The 19405-nt window shown below is 36.2% G+C and overlaps 1 protein-coding gene across 4 annotated transcripts in view; it reads right to left on the bottom strand.

Moving 5' to 3' along the window:
- The window catches only part of LOC102686174 (astrotactin-2), a 627894-nt gene that overhangs the window by 409900 nt on the left and 198589 nt on the right, over nt 1–19405 (bottom strand). For 2 of the 4 annotated variants that reach the window (XM_069183294.1, XM_015367152.2), the window contains exon 4: nt 9041–9190. The exons of the other annotated variants lie outside the window; for them this stretch is intronic. In XM_069183294.1, coding sequence (XP_069039395.1) covers nt 9041–9190 — 150 coding nt within the window. The remainder of the gene's footprint in view (nt 1–9040; nt 9191–19405) is intronic. 4 annotated transcript variants of the gene reach the window in all.

Here is a 19405-nt window from a genome sequence, read left to right as displayed (position 1 = left end):
TGAGAAGCCACCTACCAGTATGATTGTGGAAGGAAACAGGGACACCCAGCGAAAACATACAAACTGCACACAGCTAGCACCCCAGATCCAAAATTGAACCCAGTGCCCCAGTGCACTGTGGTAGCAATGCCAACCACTGTGCTACCATGCTGACCGAAAAGATTATCATTTAGCATATATAAGGTAAAAATCTCATTTCAGAATCTACATATTGACTGTAACAATTATATATTAACACATTACAATTTCCTTTGGAAAAATCATTCTTTTCAATTCGCAAAAGTAGCCTGGCAATGAATATCAAGCTGAGATTCCGGAACAAATTTCTTTCAGTTTTCTGCAGTTGCACTGATATAACCTGCTGAGCTGTTTCTGTTCCTCTTAATAGAAATGACTTAATCTGATCTCATACTTCGGCACAAACTCAGAAGAGTGGTTTGCTAATAAAAAGGAGGAAGTCTTTCTTCTCTTCATTATTTCTCTGAGTAACAACAGAGGTTATTGCTACTATTGCTACCATGAAGACTTCAGCTGAAATGAACAAAATCATTCTAGTGCACATCTGAGAAAATCATCCTGTAGCTGTCACATTCAATAGTGAAATATTTAACAACAGTTCTTCAACCACTCTTCCAACAGATTGCAAAGCAATAATTTGTTGGTATGCCTACAACAACAGATCAACAACGTAGGCCTTACTGCTGCCAATAACACAATTTAATGAAATGGGAAGGGGAGAAATTATCATTCATTACTGCATCAAACTATTTAATTTAAATGAGGACAAAATAAAATCCAGATTTTTTCACAACCCCTTTGTGTAACAAGCTGTTCTCAAATCTAAATTTGCTTCCCTGTAGTATCTATTCCTCTCCTCTGGTTTGTAATCCACTGTTTATTCTGAGGTCATTTTGATGGACCTCATACAAGCTGTTGAGATTTTTATATCAGTTCCCTGAAAATGTTTTGCTTTCAAAACTAAAAAAAAAAGTTATTGTACCTAATTAGATTTGGACATTTGTTAAAGCTGAGGAAACTGAGGAAATATTGTTTAACTTAGTAACCAAAGCTTTACACTATAAATGCGCTAGTGCATTGTACACTTTTGAAATAACACTCCTTTGTCAAAGCTCTCTCAGTTTTCTTTGTTCAAGATTGAGAAGACTATTTTGAGCCCGGAAATACAGTCTAGTACAGTAGCTCGTACCTGGACTTATCATCCTCAAGAAATATCTTACAACTTGGCAGTTAAAAATGTAGACAATATTGCATATATGATCTTACAAGCACATTATATATGTTACATATACATGAAATTCCTTGATTTAAAATATATATTTATTGATAGAATTGTATAGGCTGGTAAGCAGCTTAACTGCTCAGTTGTGCTAAACTGGGACTTTAAGAAGAAGTAAGTGAGAAACTTACAAAAGGAACTTAGGCTTTTGTTTTGGTGTTTGTGGTCTATTACTTAGATTTCCCCCCACAGTGTAAATAAAAGGGCAGTTTTTAAAAAAACAAAACTTACAGCTGTGTGTTTGGCATTTTCCTTGGCTTGTAACAGCCAATTTTAAAAGATCCCATTAAAACATGCCTTAGAAGTGGGGTAAAAACATAAACAATATATGGTTTATGTTTTTGCTTCCTGCATGTAGCATCCCACACTTGTCTACATTAAATGCCATCAGTCATCTATTTGCCCAGTCTTCAATTCTATTTTTTTAATGTTGTTTGCATCTTGAGTATTATTTGCTAACCCCCCTATTTTAGTACTATTTGTGTTAATCAAATCACTTCAGCTGGAGGACTCACCCATTACCCCAATCCCTGTCTTTTCTCCCCCTTATACAGGTCTCGTTTCAAAATCATGCTTTACCTTGTATACTTAAAGACTGTAATTTTAATTACTTAGTTCAGTTTTGCCCCTTTTTATCAAAGGGCACTGTATTAGCAATATGTATCACCCCTTTGATGGGTGGTTATTGGCAATTCTACAATGTTTATGAATAAGATCTCTTGCTTCCTTAATGCTAACGGGTAGAATACTACAAGGCCCTGGAGATTTGCTAAGCTTTAGTGCTTCTAATACCTGAACTACGTTTCTCTTTTCTATCCTATAAGACCTTAAAATAGAACTTTGTCTTTACTCACCCTGGGGCATGTTGTCACTTTTTTCTCACTTAAACTTGAGTAGGTATATTCATTAAAAATATCTATATTAGATATTATCTGTACAACGCGTCTTGGCAGAGGCAACATCGACAGTGACCTGTTTCTGGACTAAACGCATATACACATCTACTGCTACATCTGTTCTCTTTCTTTTTCTTTTTCTTTTTCCCGTTTACAACCACTTTTGTGCAATATATGCCAGGGACCTGTGCAATACATTTATATTTATAATTATAACTATGGTTACATCTATATTTATATTCATACGTGTGATACGATTTTCTGTGTACTGTTCTGTTCTAGTTTGATCTTGTGTGTCCGGACTGTGAGTAACTCTTGTATTGTATTGTATGTATTGTACTATTATTATATAATTCGTTACACTGTGGCTGTGTTGTGTGTGTTAAGCTGCTGTTGCACTGCAATTCCCCTCACGGGATCAATAAAGTATCTATCTATCTATATTAATATATTTTCCTTTTTTATCTCTGAAAAATGTCACTGAATTCTTTACTGTTTTTTACACCACAGGACAAAATAACTAAATAAACACTCCACTGGAAAATGTTAAAGTAGATTAGAATTATATTACAGTAAGTGCATAATTAAAAAAGTGCCCTCTGCACCTTTGCATGTCATGCCATTATTTTTTTTTAATCAACGATTTACTAATGGTTTACTGTGTAATGATTACACACTCTCAAGGCATTCACTTCAGTGAGCATTTTCTGCAAGAAGCTATTTCCCCTGTTTTGACCACAATGCCTGCTCATATTACAGTTTATGACTTCCTGCTCACTTTCTTCGGTGTCATATGATCCAGATTCCTGCTCAGATGTGTTTGCCATTTTGCTAATAACCTTCCTGACAGATCAGATACTTGTTTCTTACTCTGCAGCGATGCTTGTGTCTTGAGCACCGGCCATTATTTGCTGTACCAAAAGGCTGCCTTTGGTATACAGTGCATCTTTGCAATGCACCACCAACAGTCTTCATTTTCATCAAAACATTGTAATACATACTGTATGGCCTGGTGTCATTAACAGGAATGGTTGGTGTGCCAATGCGTGTTCTTTCTTTGCACAATAAATGTTGTTTTTATAATGCGTGAGGTCCTTAGTCTTAAGTAATGTGATTCTTCTTCATTTATTGTTATTCCACGTTCTCAGAAGTCACATTTAAAAATGTGGAAGCCTTTTTTTATTCCTTCTTGGATTTCTTCTAGCAGAAGAAGCATACAAGCAAGTACACAAGTTGATTTCCATATTCAAACAAAGTGTCCAGTTTTCTATATATTTTTTTTTTGCATTCAAATGCTTTCAGATCAATGTGGCAAATTGAGTTCTTCTCAGGGGAACAGCCACTTGGCTGACTGAATGTGAGAATAAAACCCGTGGTTCTGACTTCTGAAATATGAGGAGCTGTTACTGTTTCATGTAAGAACTAAGTACTGTGTGCATGCTGCCATCAGAAGGGTACTACACACTGTAGATTAATTGGGAATTGCTGACTGGAAGAAAGAAAAAGTACTTTGTTTTTCTTTTTCTATTGTGTCTTTTTATTTGAATCTGCTATGCTGCATAATCTATGTTCTTGTTTAAAGGATCAGATATGTCTTTTCCTCTGTGCCTTCATATTTCTTTCCTGAAGTTCTTTCCTGAAGGTTGCTGAAAGGAATTGGGTGGATAGTGCGATCTTGGGACACTAAGTCCCACGCTGTGCACGACAGCTCGTGCAACACGAGGGAAATGTTCTCATTGCAATTCATCTAGTAGGAATTATAGGTGGTAATCACAAAAGATTAACACTTTGCAGAATTTATAAAAGAATGAAAGAGCATGGCAGATCACATTACAGAAAAAAATAGCGGTTCTTAATGATACAGTCGTTGAATGATTAAGTTTAAGTCTTTAAAAAATAATAAAATGCATTAGTCATTACATAAGTAGAAAAGATTTCAATACCTTATCCATCTAATCTCTTACTCTATGAAAAGGGAGTAGGGGAGAGACTGACTAAGAAATCAAATGATCAGGCAATGAGGTGCACTGTAATGTGGCTAAAACTCAAGTCAGGGAAAAACCACATTAACATAACGAGAACATGCAAACTCCATATCAAGCGAACAAAACAACTTGGCAACATTTTCAACAAATTTGAAAGTGCCTCAAGTGGCTACAGTAAGTACTAACATTGTTTTATTTTCAAACATTTAAAAAAACACCTTGTTATATGGTACACTACTCAGAAATTATCACTTTCTGTAAGTCATTAAATTACTTCATATAAATATATGTACTCCTTACAGATTAGGACACTTTTAAAGTTTATTAATAATTTTCTGTAAATGCTTGTACAGTATAGATCCAGTTTTCCAGGAAACTTACCAAATCTCATCTTTCACTAACAGTCGATCAAAGCAGTCAGTATAGGGTGAAATTAAGTAAACCAAATAAATTCCCTTTTCTAAAAATGGAGACACATGAGAACCTAGAGGGATGATTTCCAATTCAATCATTACAGTTCTACCACTAAAATGTCCACTACATTTGTATTATAGATGACAACTACTGCGTACTGACTCCTGGTGCTTACGTTAGTTTAAAGAGTATATTTTCCAATTCTGTTATACAAAAAAGAAGGAAAACTTCCCACAATTTTACTCCTGGGATACTTCAGATAAAATGCATACTTTCATTCAGTATGCCTCTCTAGATCTTTGTAGACCTAGGACGTATGTCATAAAAAGCATATTATTTCAACTTAATTAAAAATGTCACTGAAAAAGTACTCCCAACATAAAATGTACTTCCTAAGCCTAAGGCAACCATGATACAAATACATGGTACTGTGCAAACTGAAAGGTAGACAATTTAGCATATTTTCCAATTTGTCTATATTTCTGTTTCTTATTTGCACATTTTAAATGCAGGTACTGTAAAAACTAAACAAAGACCTGACATGTTTCTGTTTCATGTGGACTCTGATCATGTTCATATCACCTTAATCACTTTGGAAATTAAATGAGATGATTGAATTCTAGTTCTGTAACATCTGCATCAGGCCTGTGGACGGGACTGCCTCCTTCTTTCCAAACACCCTCTAATTCTCAAATGTGAACTATAAAGAAGCTGCCAATTTCACCAAATCCACTCAGTGTACAAGTAGCACCATGCTGCAGCAATTGGCAGACATTATAATAGTTAATATAGAAGTGTCTTACTTATTTAACATCCAGTGTAGAGGTTTCTTTTAATAACTGCCAAGAGATAAGACTAGACAAATGCAGAGAAGTTGACTAGATTATCAGTTTTCCTCCATCTTGAGTTCTAGAAAGTTCAGTTCTGAGACTGGTGATTGCCTTCACACAATTGGAAGTCAAAAACAGAACTTTACTGTATCAAACCAACAACTATTTTTTTAATCATAGAATCATTTTAACAAAAAAAAGCAAAACTTTGAAAAAAGGAGCTTTCTGTTCAGACTAAATAAAACAACTACTTTTCTCTATCAATATATGAGACACCATACATGCCCTTTCTATTTGTGTAGCTTTCCTAGAATAAGAGAACAAGAGGACAAAATGAGTTCCCATTTCAGCTTTTGAGTCTATACCCACAGTTTAGGCTTGCCAGTATACTGCTAACCCAGGGATGAGACTAGAGAAGAACAAATGGTCATCCACACCTTCCAATTCTTGTGTCTTGTCTTTTCTGGAGTCTATATTATACTATATATAAAGTTCAGAAAAGGAGGAATTCATTACAATAAATGTTAGACCTCATGAGAGTTTTCTTCAGCTGGCCATTGAAAGTGAGATCAAATCAAGTAAAAGGTTATGACAAGAAAAATAAAAATCATTCTTGCTTTGCTATTCTGGCATGAAATGAGATTTACAATGGAGCCCCAGAGGTTACTGTGGTCCTAAAGACCTGTGGACCTGATAGAAATGAAGGAGGTAAATGAAATAAAATTAAATGTGGGAAATAATGTGTTTCTGCCAACTGTTAGAGACATACCGTACTACTCTGAAGAAACTTGTTCAGTAAATCTCTAGGTTCATGGAGAATGGAAATTGGAGAAACTGGTGGAGAATTCTGATGCTATAACTTCAAACAAAAGTGAGTTCTTCAGTACATTATTACTAATATAAGAGATACAGGGTAATATTTTTCTTCTATTTGTAGTAAAGATGCCTTTGGCGCACACAGGAATTATTATTTTCTTTCATATGGGATTTAACAATCATAAAACAGTTTTTTATGTTCACCTTTAATAAAGCATCAAGGTTCTCATGCTTAAATCAGTTTTATAAAGGAACTCCATTCATATCATAATTAGATACTATGATGGACACATAAGAGAAGCCAACTCACAGCCTTGCGAAAAGCAACTACTATATATCTCAGCTGATATTGTTTTCCTGTACTTTTAGTAACATTGGCAGCATTAACACAAATTTTGCTGTTTTTTTATTGTAAGGAGTATTTAAACTTATTTAAGTGGCCTCAGATAATTAACCATTAGGTCTGAAGTCTAAGTAGAACCCCTGGATAAATCATCTGTTTTTTTTTTTATTTTAACGATGAGAAACACTTAAAGATCTAATAAAATCTGCAAAAAAGGGGAGACCATTTGGTCCATCTAACTCATTTGGTTGCTAATTGCTAATTGAGGATCAATTAAGGAACTTTGGTCTCAAAGGGAACTTTGATCCTTAAGCACTGAAAGTGCTACTAAATTGTGTTCCAAATAATGTAAATGATTTTATTTAAAAAATAATCTGTTTAACCCATTACACCTAAACTGATCCAGGATTTTATAATTTGATGAGTTGATGGCTTCCTTTAAAACCAGCAGAACAGGGCCTCGCGAGGAACAGAGGAGACCTCTGATTCAGGCAGTCCAGGATTAGTAAAAATCTGAGTCTCTGTGGGACAACGTCCTTCCACACAGAAAAGAGAGAAGTCTTTGTTTATGAGACTACAAGCGCAAGCCTAATAACCCTTTTTGTCTTTGACTGCCTGATGCATTAAAAATTCCATGTCACTATTAAAAAGAGTAGGGGTTTCAGCTGCTGTGTCCTGGCTAAATTCCACCCTGGATTTAAAAAAATCTGCCAACCAAAATTACCCCCTTAATCCAATTTCTCAAATTTTCACCTGCAGTGCTGTCTAGTTAGGCTGCTGGTACACAATGCTCCACACACCACCCAGGTGGGGGCTGAATTGGGTCCCCTCCTTTATGTCAAATCACTGTGGTATCTATTGGCATGAAAAGCACTACATACACGCAATTATCAAGGCAAAACAGTGACAATACTCAAAAATAATCACAGATTACAGTCTTTCAGAGAGGAGAATACCATTTCCCCTGTAATCAGTACAGAAGAAGAGTTAATTCACATCTCTGCTGCATACAGTACATTCAAGATGACACGAAAGGAAGCAAAAATAATTGCAACAATAAAACAAAGCTACCGCTCACTTACACATTTTGAATTTTAAAGAGCTCTCTGTCAGGAGGCATGTGCTACATTTGAAAAAAGAAATGTATTGTCAAGAAGAGCAGCTGAAAAGTGACAGGAAAGAAAGGCTGGCTGAACTGAAACAACAAAACACAAGATGCTTCCTAGAGTTGTGATTGAAGTTTCCGATTTCCTTAGGGAGTTTGACAAAAATATCACACGATGTGCAGAGTCCAGTTCCAGACGGCTCAAAAGGAAATCAAGCACAAATACATTATAGACAGAAGACATGGTTATGACTGTTCTTAAAAATAAAACAAGGTGTATGTCTGAAACTTAAAATGCCAAGCTTAGTTGTGTTTGAAGGCTCAAGAAAGTGTTTGAGGAAGCAGCTTGTTTAGGTGATGGTACAACTACTAATCACTAGACAGGAGAGGCTGAGCTGCAATGGTAACTTTGTTAAATTATTGCTTCAGGTTAATGTCACTTACACACTGTAGTCACTGCACACATTTGCAGTTTGTGCATGTGCACAGAATAATTATTTGTATTTTTCCTCAGATTGCTCTGTCCTTTCTAATGAGCTGTTCTGAAAAGGCCCCTCAAGGCTGATGTTTTGTATATGTGGTAGGCAATGAACTCAGTGTCTAACAACAGTTCAGAAGCCCACTGATGAAGTACGGTGTAATAAAGTTTGCACAATGAAGAATGCCCGTTTCTCTTTGTCACAGTTGCCCTCAAGAAACTTTGAATTTGTGTTAAAATAATCAAAATCTAAAATCTTAACAGAAGCAAAAACTAAGCATTATTAACAATGTGCAACATAGCACCGTAAGTTAAAGAACAATACTTAACCAATAGGTAAATCTGCACATCTTTCAGTTTATGTCTTTGGACAATTTTGTAGCAAACACCTGCTTAATCATTCAACTGATAACAGAATAAGAAAAAACGCAGATGGTCTGCTGCATTAAGGTACTTTATTTCGGTAGGTTAAGAGATGCTCATCTTGATGAGCCCAGCTTTAGATTCCTTCACTGAAAACCCATTCAGGTCCTTTAGGTGACGTTTGTGGGTTTTTTTTCCTTCTTTTTGATTTTGTTTAACACAAGTATAGCCAAGACTACAATTTGTGTATAGGCTAAATTAAAGCTATTAATATTCCTAATGAGAAAACAACCCAGAACAGTTGTCAACTGTCATTAATATCAGTAAGAGTGTCAAAAGTTGAGCTACTAGATGTTCCACTGTGATCGTTTAAGATGTGTTCTTATTTAAAATAAGGCGGGGGTGGTGATCTTAGCCTGCTGTTAATGAGATGGTCAATGAATATTGCCCAAAGTGTTTCATGCAGGGCTGCTTTCACCTCTCCACTCAAGGTGTGGAAACAGACGGTCCTACCTCGGGAGTGACTCCGTCGTCTCCTCCGGCCCGTGGATGAGCTGCGGGTCACCTGCTGCAGGTGGGCGATCTCGATGGGGGTGTTTGTGCGAAAACTCTCCTTAAACTTCTGCATCAGGGACTCCACCGTTTCTTGTTTGGGGTCAAAGGCTACAATATGTCAATGTTTGCACGTTAAAAAAAGATTGCCGGCAAATGGAGGAGTTCTACATGTCAATAAAAACACATATAGCTCCTGTAATACCAGAAAAAAGCAGTTTTAACATTTTAAAAACAAGATTTAAATAGGGTGCAGGACAGCCTGTTCTATATCATCTAGTCTAGACAGAGCCCTGCAGGGTTAGTCTGTTGATGTATACAGTATGTGGTTAGCCTTTATTGTCATGCATCTATCTTTCTCCTTTAATGAGATTCTTTTAAAGCATAACTCAAAAATATTCATTTATTTGCAATTATTTAAATTAATAATACATTGGTACCAGACTAGATGTAGACATAAATATGAATGGAGAGACCTGCCTTTGATTTAAATGACAGAATACAATTCATCCTCTACTAGACTAGAATTAAGAGCAATTTACAGCACAGATATTTTTTGGAATAGTGATTATTATATTACAATGGAAATGAATATCTAAAAACAAATGATACACTACATTTTTACACACTGTTGCTTAATCAGGGAGCTGACTAAAATGGGTTGAAGGCACAAGGAGAGTGCCCACATACCCCTCCCATCCTCCCCTCTTTTTCCTAAGGAACCTCATCGGTAGAAGCTGCCAAGATTTCGAGCTCTAAAGGGCTCAACTAAGTCCTGGTGACTTCCAGTAGGCTCTGCCAGATGCCTGCTCAGTAGGGCATCTTGTAGGAGCATGGTGAATTTACCACACACCAGCTTCCCTCACGGACTGCTGGGATGCATAGCTGAATCTTTCTCACTCTCTGTGGGGTCACTAGCCCAAATCTGCCGTTCAGAAGGAAAGGTCTCACAAAAACCAAAGATTTTAATTAAAAAAATATATTTTTTTCTAAAGTTGTTCTGGCAGTCAAAGCAAACAGGAACCTGGCAGTCAAAGCAAACAGGAAGCAAGCAATTCATTGCCAGTGACATTTTAATTTAGTGCACTGTTGGGGTGAATGTATAGTAATAATAATTTAATCCATTATCGGTTGTGGAGTCGGTGACTATGGGGTGTAGGCTTTGAAATAGGGCACCAGTTGCATATCCCATCTGATGGGCAGTGGAGTTGATAAGCAGGTTGAGTTACCTGTTCCAGTTATCACACTGAGGATACAGCCTTGAACTAGGACCATCCAGATAAGAAGTCACATTATCTAACCAATGAACCATTTAACAACTCTTTGAGCTGGTCGTTGGCAGCACTACATTTGCTTCAGTGTCGCTCATTTCTCCACTCTAACTACAATCCTGTCAGCCACCACTGTGTGTGTTAACAACACCACGTTAGCTGCCCGGTCTGCAACACGCACACGCACTCGCGCAGTATTTTGTGCGCATGCGCATATCACGTGCAAAGCATAAACATATGTATCGAACATTTATCGAACTTTTGTTAAAATTATTTCGAGGAAAATTATATCGCGAAAATTATCGTTATTGAATTATCGCCCATCACTAACAGTATGTGAAAGAATTTCCATTTGACTACAATTACTTTCTTGAATACAGATGCTGCAATATGCTAAACTATTTGTGCAAAATGCATTAATCTGTACATCAACCTATTTTACACTGGTGCTTATGTAACATTGAAACACTCCTCATACTTGTACAAGTATATATAGAATATACAAACAATGCAACACTCAAAAAGAATTGCAGTACATCGAACATACATAACCTCTTGAAATGACAAAAGGTTTAGAAAATCACAGGGCACCTGAGAAAAAAAAGCATTACCAAAATGAAAAAGTATATCAACAAAAAGGAACATTTTTATAGTGAAAAAACGTTCAGAATTACATCTGCTCATGGAGCAGTCAAGCAATTGAATGAACTACTAACCATCTGACAGGCAAGCAGTTAGAAACAAATACGACCTCAAAGTGTTTTATAAATGACAAAAACCTGCACCCATTATACTTGTCTTTTATTTCTTTTTGATAGAAAATAACCATCCTTGAGAAAAATCTCATGACCGATCTCGCCATTACATGCATCATTTAAAATGAAAAAGGATGCATTGACTTGTTCTTTTCATTTTCTCCCCTAAACAATATAACTAGATTTTATATTATAATACAGAACAGTCACATAAAAACAGGCACAAATTATTCCTCCCTTGATTCCATCATCAATTGGTATTATTTTCCTTTTTGGTCTCAATGTATCATGAGTTCCATTAAAGTAATAAATGTATACTTCAGCTCTCAAAAGAGCAATAACACATTTCAAAAGATCTATTTATTCCCACTGCAAGACTAACTAATACTAGAAACTCACTACATTTTATTAATGTAGAACTGGTATCTGGTCTTCTACTACTGTAAGCTATTAATGTTTTCTTTTTCTCAGAAGGAGACAATTTATAGAGACTTGTGTAATTGTATCAAGTCTTGTTTTTATCAAAATACATTCTTAATTCACTAGCAAATTTACAGGTGGTGTGGAGGAATAAATACCTTCATTCCTGATATCCACACTTGTCAATGAACAAAACCAATTTAACTTCTTTTCATGTCCTTAATACCGATCAATTTTCAAGTTCAAAATGCAGAGAGGACAAAATGGATGTTCCATCTTAAAGAAATGGCTGTTGTCAGTGTTTCTCGTATTTCTCACAATTATTAAGATATAAAATAAAAGTGCTCACAGTGGCATTTGAAAGTATGGGCGACACATCCTCAGTACAAATCCAAGTTATAGCAAAATCAGTAAAAATGTAAGGCCCCCCCAAACTTGTTTACCCTATTTACCTTAACCATGAAAGTGAAAAGCAAAACAAAATGAAAAATAAAACTGGTGTGTGACTTTCCTGTCTCACACACAACTAATGCAATGTCAAATAACAGGTCCCCTTCTTGCTGAAAACTATAAAACATGCTACTTAAATTGAAGGAAGAGTACAAGTTGTTTTTTATGAATGGACATATATATATATAAGATAAGAAGAGAAGAAGAGGTTTTGACTTCACACCTTTCTTCACCCTTCAGCACTTCGCACTTCATGAGTGGCCTCTCTGTCCCTCCTGCCTCCTCCCCTCTCCCAGTTTCTGTTCTTCTGTGCTATTTAATCTTTGCTGTCTCCCCTGTCTTAATCACAACTGAAGAAGGCTTCACAGCCAAAACGTTGTGTTTTCTCTCTTCTCTTTTCAGCATAGAATAAACCTATTACTTGTTGCTTTGCAGACTAGGAATGCTGATGCAGCTACACACCTGAACTACTAAGAAGAGAATATATGACCTATTGGTGGTTATTGACCTGGAAATTTTTATGAGGGTCCCTATAATTCGCTCCAAAGATGTGACTGGGCAGCTTGTTCTGAGCACCTACAATATTTGTACAAAGACATATTTCCTGCTGATATTCTGAAAATGCATCTCATCAAAGTGTTCATATTGTCTATGTCCTCAGATCCTTGTTCCATTCATTGCTGAGCTTGAAGTACTGTACAGTATTATTTTAAGTCGACTCTATCATACATAATACTGAATTCTTTTTATCGATCATTCTCATAGCTCCCTCAACTAAAGAAAACATTCTCCACCCCCAACATGTCTGCACGTCATTCTGTTGCAACTTGCAGTTATTTGTGTTGCTCTTCTCTGAACACGTTCAATTAAGGTATAGTACATTTTTCATGGTGGAAAGCATTGTATGAGTATGTGCACTTGTGTCTTGGCAACCAAGGAAAGCTAAAGGATCGTAGCATCCTCTTGACAGCAGCTAGCGGACAGCGCACTTCTCCATATAGCTGGCAGGACAGCTGGCTAATGTAATTGAACTGACGTCAGTTGCAAAGACTCCCCACGCACAGATAGAATTCACCTATCCTGTAAGTGCTTGAGCCCAGATTTCCAGATGATTGACAAAAGAAAACAGGAGCAGTTTATGTGCATTCATTTAGTCTTTGAATGCCTAAGTTGAAGTAGGTAACTGGCTGTTCATTGGCACCACAAATTCAACATCCTTTTTCCCCAAGCAATAAGAACAAAGCCAAGGTTGGATTGTGTAGCAGCAGGTTAAAGCCCCTGTGTAGTGTGCTGTTTGCTTAGTGGTACCACAGTGGAAGGGTAAGTCTCTCACTGGCTCTGAGCCAAGCCTCTGAACTGAGCTCTGAGAGTGTTACAGGCCTCTTCTGCAGTGTCCTGATTGTGCCTGCAGTTGCTCTAACAAGCTAAGCTTCTGCAGATGATCCTTTAGATCCTGGGCATCATGTAAAATGCTCACCACACATTTTAATTTTAAAGAACTGGATTCATTTTCTACATCTTCTACTTCAGAGACCAGCGTTAAGTTAGTGGACAAAAGCAAAGATAGCCATGAGTCAAAACAGGATTTACTTTAAAAAACAGATTTTGTGAATAGCAATTGTAGACGAAGGACAAAATGTAAAACAGGACATGTTGTGACACCCTGCTGAAATAGGTAGAAAATCCAGCTCAACTCAGAATGACTAAAGGGGCAAGTCCTCCATTTTACTACTTAACCTTTGAACCACAACAAACTACTGCATTTATTATTAGAGCACTTTGAAATGGCACATGCCTAATGTGCTGTAGAAATTAAAATAAATCTGCTTCTTCGGCACTTATTTGGCAGGTACCCTGTTTTCATGCCGAGGTTACCTATTTATGCCAGTAGCTGGAATTTGTTTCTCAGTGCAAACCAGTCCCCCCAAGATGATCTGAGTAATAATTTGATAGCTTTTAGGAAAATGGCTTGTATAAAAGTGAGATTTGTTTTTCAAAGACAGTGTAAAATATGTACTCCTCTGATTAATAACCATGCAAAATTCCCAGTCTGTCTTCTAAAGTCTAAAAACAATTTGTACTCATCTAATTCCCTTCCTACATCTTTTTAGGCTCTCTGGAATTTCAAAATGTCAGTTATTTTCACAACAGTGGAAGCAAAAGATTCAAAAAAAGATATTGATCCAGATATAAGCACTAACACTTAAAACTGTTATATTCAAAAACAATAAACGGATCTTTAGACAAATAGTAAACCTGATCAACATAATGGACATTTTAGCAGGCATTTAAAAATTAGACATCTGTTTCACATGAAACAGGTTGTGAAGGGTCTGTTGTCTAATAGAAATGTAAACCAACAAATGCTCTACATAAACTGTGTCAAGGAAAGGTTTATGGGATATTTTGAGAATGATGAAGAAATCTTTTTTTTTTACATTTGTGATGTTTTCTTTTGAGCCTTTTGTTTGCTGGGCCTTTTGCCAGTTTAGAATCTGTATATCATTTCAAAATAAAAATTCCTATATTACCACAGAGTCACTGTCATTTATTATTTACTTATCAATTTATTGCTGTGGTTGGGCTGGAAGAGACAATCTCCCTTGGAGGTTTAAGCTCTGTGGATATGAGAGCAGTAAATCTTTTAGAGGAGATTTACCCCCTGGACACACTATGAAACATTCTGTGTCTTGATGGAGAAACAGGGAGCTCAAAGTTCATTACCACTAAAGACCTTAATATAGAATAAATGAAATACAAGATGTAGCTTAAATAAGAAGAAATAAAACCTGATCAATAGCTATCAACAGAACCAGTTGCTGTAACTGAGGTTTAAAATGTTACAAAAGGGTTTTTCAAGGTTTACATTTTCATTTGAAAGCTGCTAACGAGAAGCACACACAGGAACAGAAACTGCCTTTTAAAACACTGTACTGTTAAGCTTTATTGTGATAAAGTGATAGGAAGCAATACTATCAACACTGTACAGATCAATTGTACAGGCTCCAGGGACACTTCTGAATGCTAGGGCATAGTCACCGTTTATGAATAAAACCTTAATCAAGGTAAAAGGTTAGCAAGAAACAGTCTAGATGCTGTTAAGACTTCTATTTAAGATGTTGTATTTTTGCTTTGCATTGTAATCTATTTGTTGTGAAGTTTGTGAAGGTGAAACACTACTGAAAGAACCTTTATGGCAATTTATATTCAAAACGTCACTTCAATGCAAATATTTTCCAGGTCTGGTTTTAACCTCACTGTAAAGAAACATTAAAATAAACTGATACAATAGGGGATATGCATTAAGATATGAGAGCTCTTGCAATGCTTGCATGCATAGGTGAAATATAATGGCTAGAGAATAACAAAAAACAAGCATTTCATGTCATCTAGGTCCTTCTTATACAGAATATACATTTTAAATGGATGGATAATAAACCACTCAGATTGCAATTTAATAATGTCAAGGATTTCTTTAGACAACTATGACTTTTCTGTGCAGTATGTGTAGTTGTATATAGGCAAATCTTTGTTTGTACAGTTACAAGGACTTTGATTCTTGGAGAACTTGCATTGAGAAAATATCCAATAAGCACATAGTGAGCAAGAGAGGTTAAGAATTACTAAATACTTTAGAAACTTGAATTGAAGTTGAATGACTTTTTTTTACTAAGATGGAAGGAGTGACCACATCCATTACACATCTTCCTATACACAGAACTGCCAATGCTGCCAATTGCTCTTCTCTGATTTCCACTTTGAGCTGTATGGCATCCACAGTTGCGCTAGCATTGCAGTTTTGATGTGGCATCAATCTCATTGACATCAATCAAGGCAAGACATAGAGGGCAGTGCCACGTACAAAACCAACAATACCCTACCAAGACCGGGCAGCAGTAGGTTGATTGTATGCCACAGTTTGGGGATTATGACATTGAAGTCTTGAAACATATTTGTCACAACATCACAGATTAAAGTGCACTTCAAGTTTTCCAATCTAAACTACTTATTTAATATTTAATTTTTCTCATTTGAAGCTGGACATGAGAGCAAGCAAGTTACTTTCAATGCTGTAAATGAATGAGAATGATGGTTAGTCTATGACCTTGAGGCAACATGCAGCTTCCAGGGCCTCTCACATCTTATTTTCATTTGTATAATCCTAATAAGATACATTATGCATACAGATCTGGACAGTTACTTTTCAGTGGGGGCTTAATACAGTTTGAGGTTTTGTGACAAAGGGACAAATTACATCTAACAAAACAATCCAAAATGGTAAAATAGTATAGCATGGTAAAAATAATATGGAGTTCCTCAAGAGGATATCCTAAGAGTATAGTTTGGTACACTTTTTGTTATTGTGAGTTTTTAAAATCATACATGCAGTACTCACCCAAGTGTTATTTAACAAAACCCACACTTGCCCAGAGCTTGACTGTCAAGACTAAGACATAAATTAAAAGTGTGAGTTGGGTCTTGCATACACCTGCACAAAATGATCGTAAGGTAGACATAAATATTTCTTCCAGAGAGACGTTGATTTCCCTGCTGTGAATGTCGATAGATTTATTCCAATTTATTTAAATATCACCAGCGGTGTAAATCTACACTGCTGGGAAATTTAAGCTGGTGCCTGGGAGTCTGTGCTTCTGTGTGGAGTCGAAACTAGCCCTGCAATTCCTGAGGATGAAGATAAATAGGATGGCTACATTTAGACATATTTCATTCAAATATATACACACTCACACACCTTTCTCTCCTCTGCTTCTTTCTGAATATAAATACACAGAGTACCTAAATACATGTATAAATTGTAACTGCAGCAAATTCAAAAAGTTATTATGAGGAAAATTTATATTTTTACAGCAGATGCATTGACAATTTATTGAAAAAGCTATAATATACAGTAGGCAAAATCGTTATGCTGATTAGAATTGATCATCCACAGGTTGATCATCAATACATTAGTTGGTTGCAAATGCTGTCTTATTAGATTCTACTCTTCTCCTAGAGCTTTGACAGGCATGTCCCTGTTCACCAGTCTTAGACACCATTCATTATAGTCCTGGAACAGGGCAGATTCAGGTCTGAACATGAACTAGTTCATAACAATTTATTTTTGGCTAATACTATATCAGAAAATGTTGATACTTGTGTTCCAAAACATATAAAGCAAGACCCAACTGATTATATTTCTACCATGTGACTGGTAAGGGCTGACTTACACTTTCATTAGTTTTTCATATATGACTAAGGACATGGGGTGGAGCAGTGGCTCTGTGGCTGAGGCTCTGTGTTTGTGGCAAGAAGGTTGCCGGTTCAAATCCTGTAGCCGGCAAAGGAATCCTACTCCGTTGGGCCCCTGAGCAAGGCCCTTAACCCTAACTGCTCCAGGGGCGCCATACAATGGAAGACCCTGCGCTCTGACCCCAAGCTTCTCTCCGTGTCTGTGTCTCCATGGAGAAAAGCTGGGGTATGCGAAAAGATGAATTCCTAATGCAAGAAATTGTACAGGACCAATAAAGAAACAATATTATTATTATGTGGGATAGTTTCTTGTAAAGCATGTAAACACATTTATTTTCATACAACATATTCATAGATGTAAATGTATCACTCTGAAAGGAAAGTGCAGCCCCCTTTTAGCTAATAGAGCAAATTAATCAAATATATCATTTTAAGACTCCTGGAAAAGTTGAAATAATAACTAACAAAACTATAAGCAGGTTTGTAAGGATGTAATATACAGTATTTTAATCAGTTAAAATAGATGTATTAAGAGAATTAGCACAAGGCCTAAGGGCTATGGTGATGCCTGATCACACAACTAGTTTTCAAAACAAAACACTGAAGAAATTTGGCAAAGTATCATTCTTGAAATTGAAACTGATTATAGAGCCATTACTTTAAATATGCAGATGGCTGAATACTGCAAAATCAGTTACCCCTCTGTGACAAGTGGTTGTTGAAACAAAAGGTTCTGTGTACAACTAAATTAAAAAAAAAAGATTGCATAGAGCATAATGGCAGGTACCAACCAGTCACTGCAGATGTTTAATTTGGATGGTATGTTTTATAAGTTAGTTTTTGTGATGGAAAATAGCATCAATATTGTGGCCATTGTGGGAGCCATTACAAAACTGCAGTGTGAATCCGCCTAATACTGGGTTACATACTATAATAGATGTGCATGAAATGTACCTGAAGATGACTTCATCAAAGTCTCTCCGACACCTAATTATCTAGTTTTAACAACTTAAATGTCATCTCCAGACTGCTTCAAGTGAGTATTTTACTTCTATAAACATAAATATCTCCTTTTTCTTCAGTGTACATTTAGGTTAACTTTCCACATCAAATCACCATGTTTCGGCAAAAAAAACTTGAAACTGCTTCAGAGTGAGGAAGATGTCTAACGAGTGAATAATGAAGTTTGACAGCTGGTTAAGGATATTCAAGACCTAAAGGAACAATCAATGAGCAGAAAAACAGTTTGAATACTTTCTAAGATTACAAAAATGGCTGAGATTTACCAGATGTTGAGGTCTGTAGTGATAACACTACCTCACAAATTTGCCTCAAAATTAAAAGCAATCATAGGCTGTAGGATTTTGAAGACAAAGAAAGATTTTGATCTCCTTTCCAAGTCCTTGTTCTCTTGATAAGTGGGACATTTATCTGTAATGATTTTCTACAGATTAAATCACTCCACGACCTGTCACTAATCAATTTTTTCCACTAATGAGGTGGTATTTAGTGCTTCTGTAACAGTCTAAGTGACTGTAGAAAAAACATAAACAATGATGAATCCAAATGGCAATGAAAATATTTAATATCCAAATTCCATATGCTTTATTTTTATTACAAAATTAAACAAATGGCATGGTTTATTTCTTTTGATACTACATAGTTGATTAATAATGGCAGAAAGATCAACATAAATGGGAGACAACAGAACAGCTAGGTGAACAAAAATAGCCTCCGCTCATTTATAAACTTCTGTTCTAATGTAAAAGTCAAATAAAATCAAGACTTTCATCTAGGGTTTGTGCAAAGTGAAGTATATAGAAGCCAAAGCAGAAAAAACACTTTTTTATCAGTTACTAACTGCTTACACATTTCTATTACTTGACTATAAAGATAAAAGGTTATGGTTGCACAAATAAATCTGTCTTTTAAAACGTAGATAACCATAAAAATGCTACACAATTACGGATGCACATATAATTTATTATTTAGCCAACATGTTTCTTCCCATGAATCAAAATCTTCAAGGCAGGTGCCAATCAATAAGGATTGAAGGACACACTGTTGGACACTCAATTATTACACAGTAAGGGATGGTACATTGAGGTGTGTGGTGGTGCTGAACCGTTTTAGACTGGACCTGGGGCAAAGGAGGACAGGAAGAAAACAAAGAAAAGACA

This window comes from Lepisosteus oculatus, chromosome 24 (assembly GCF_040954835.1).
Source record: "Lepisosteus oculatus isolate fLepOcu1 chromosome 24, fLepOcu1.hap2, whole genome shotgun sequence".
NCBI classification, from domain to species: Eukaryota; Metazoa; Chordata; class Actinopteri; order Semionotiformes; family Lepisosteidae; genus Lepisosteus; species Lepisosteus oculatus.
This window is presented reverse-complemented; position numbering and strand designations above follow the sequence as displayed.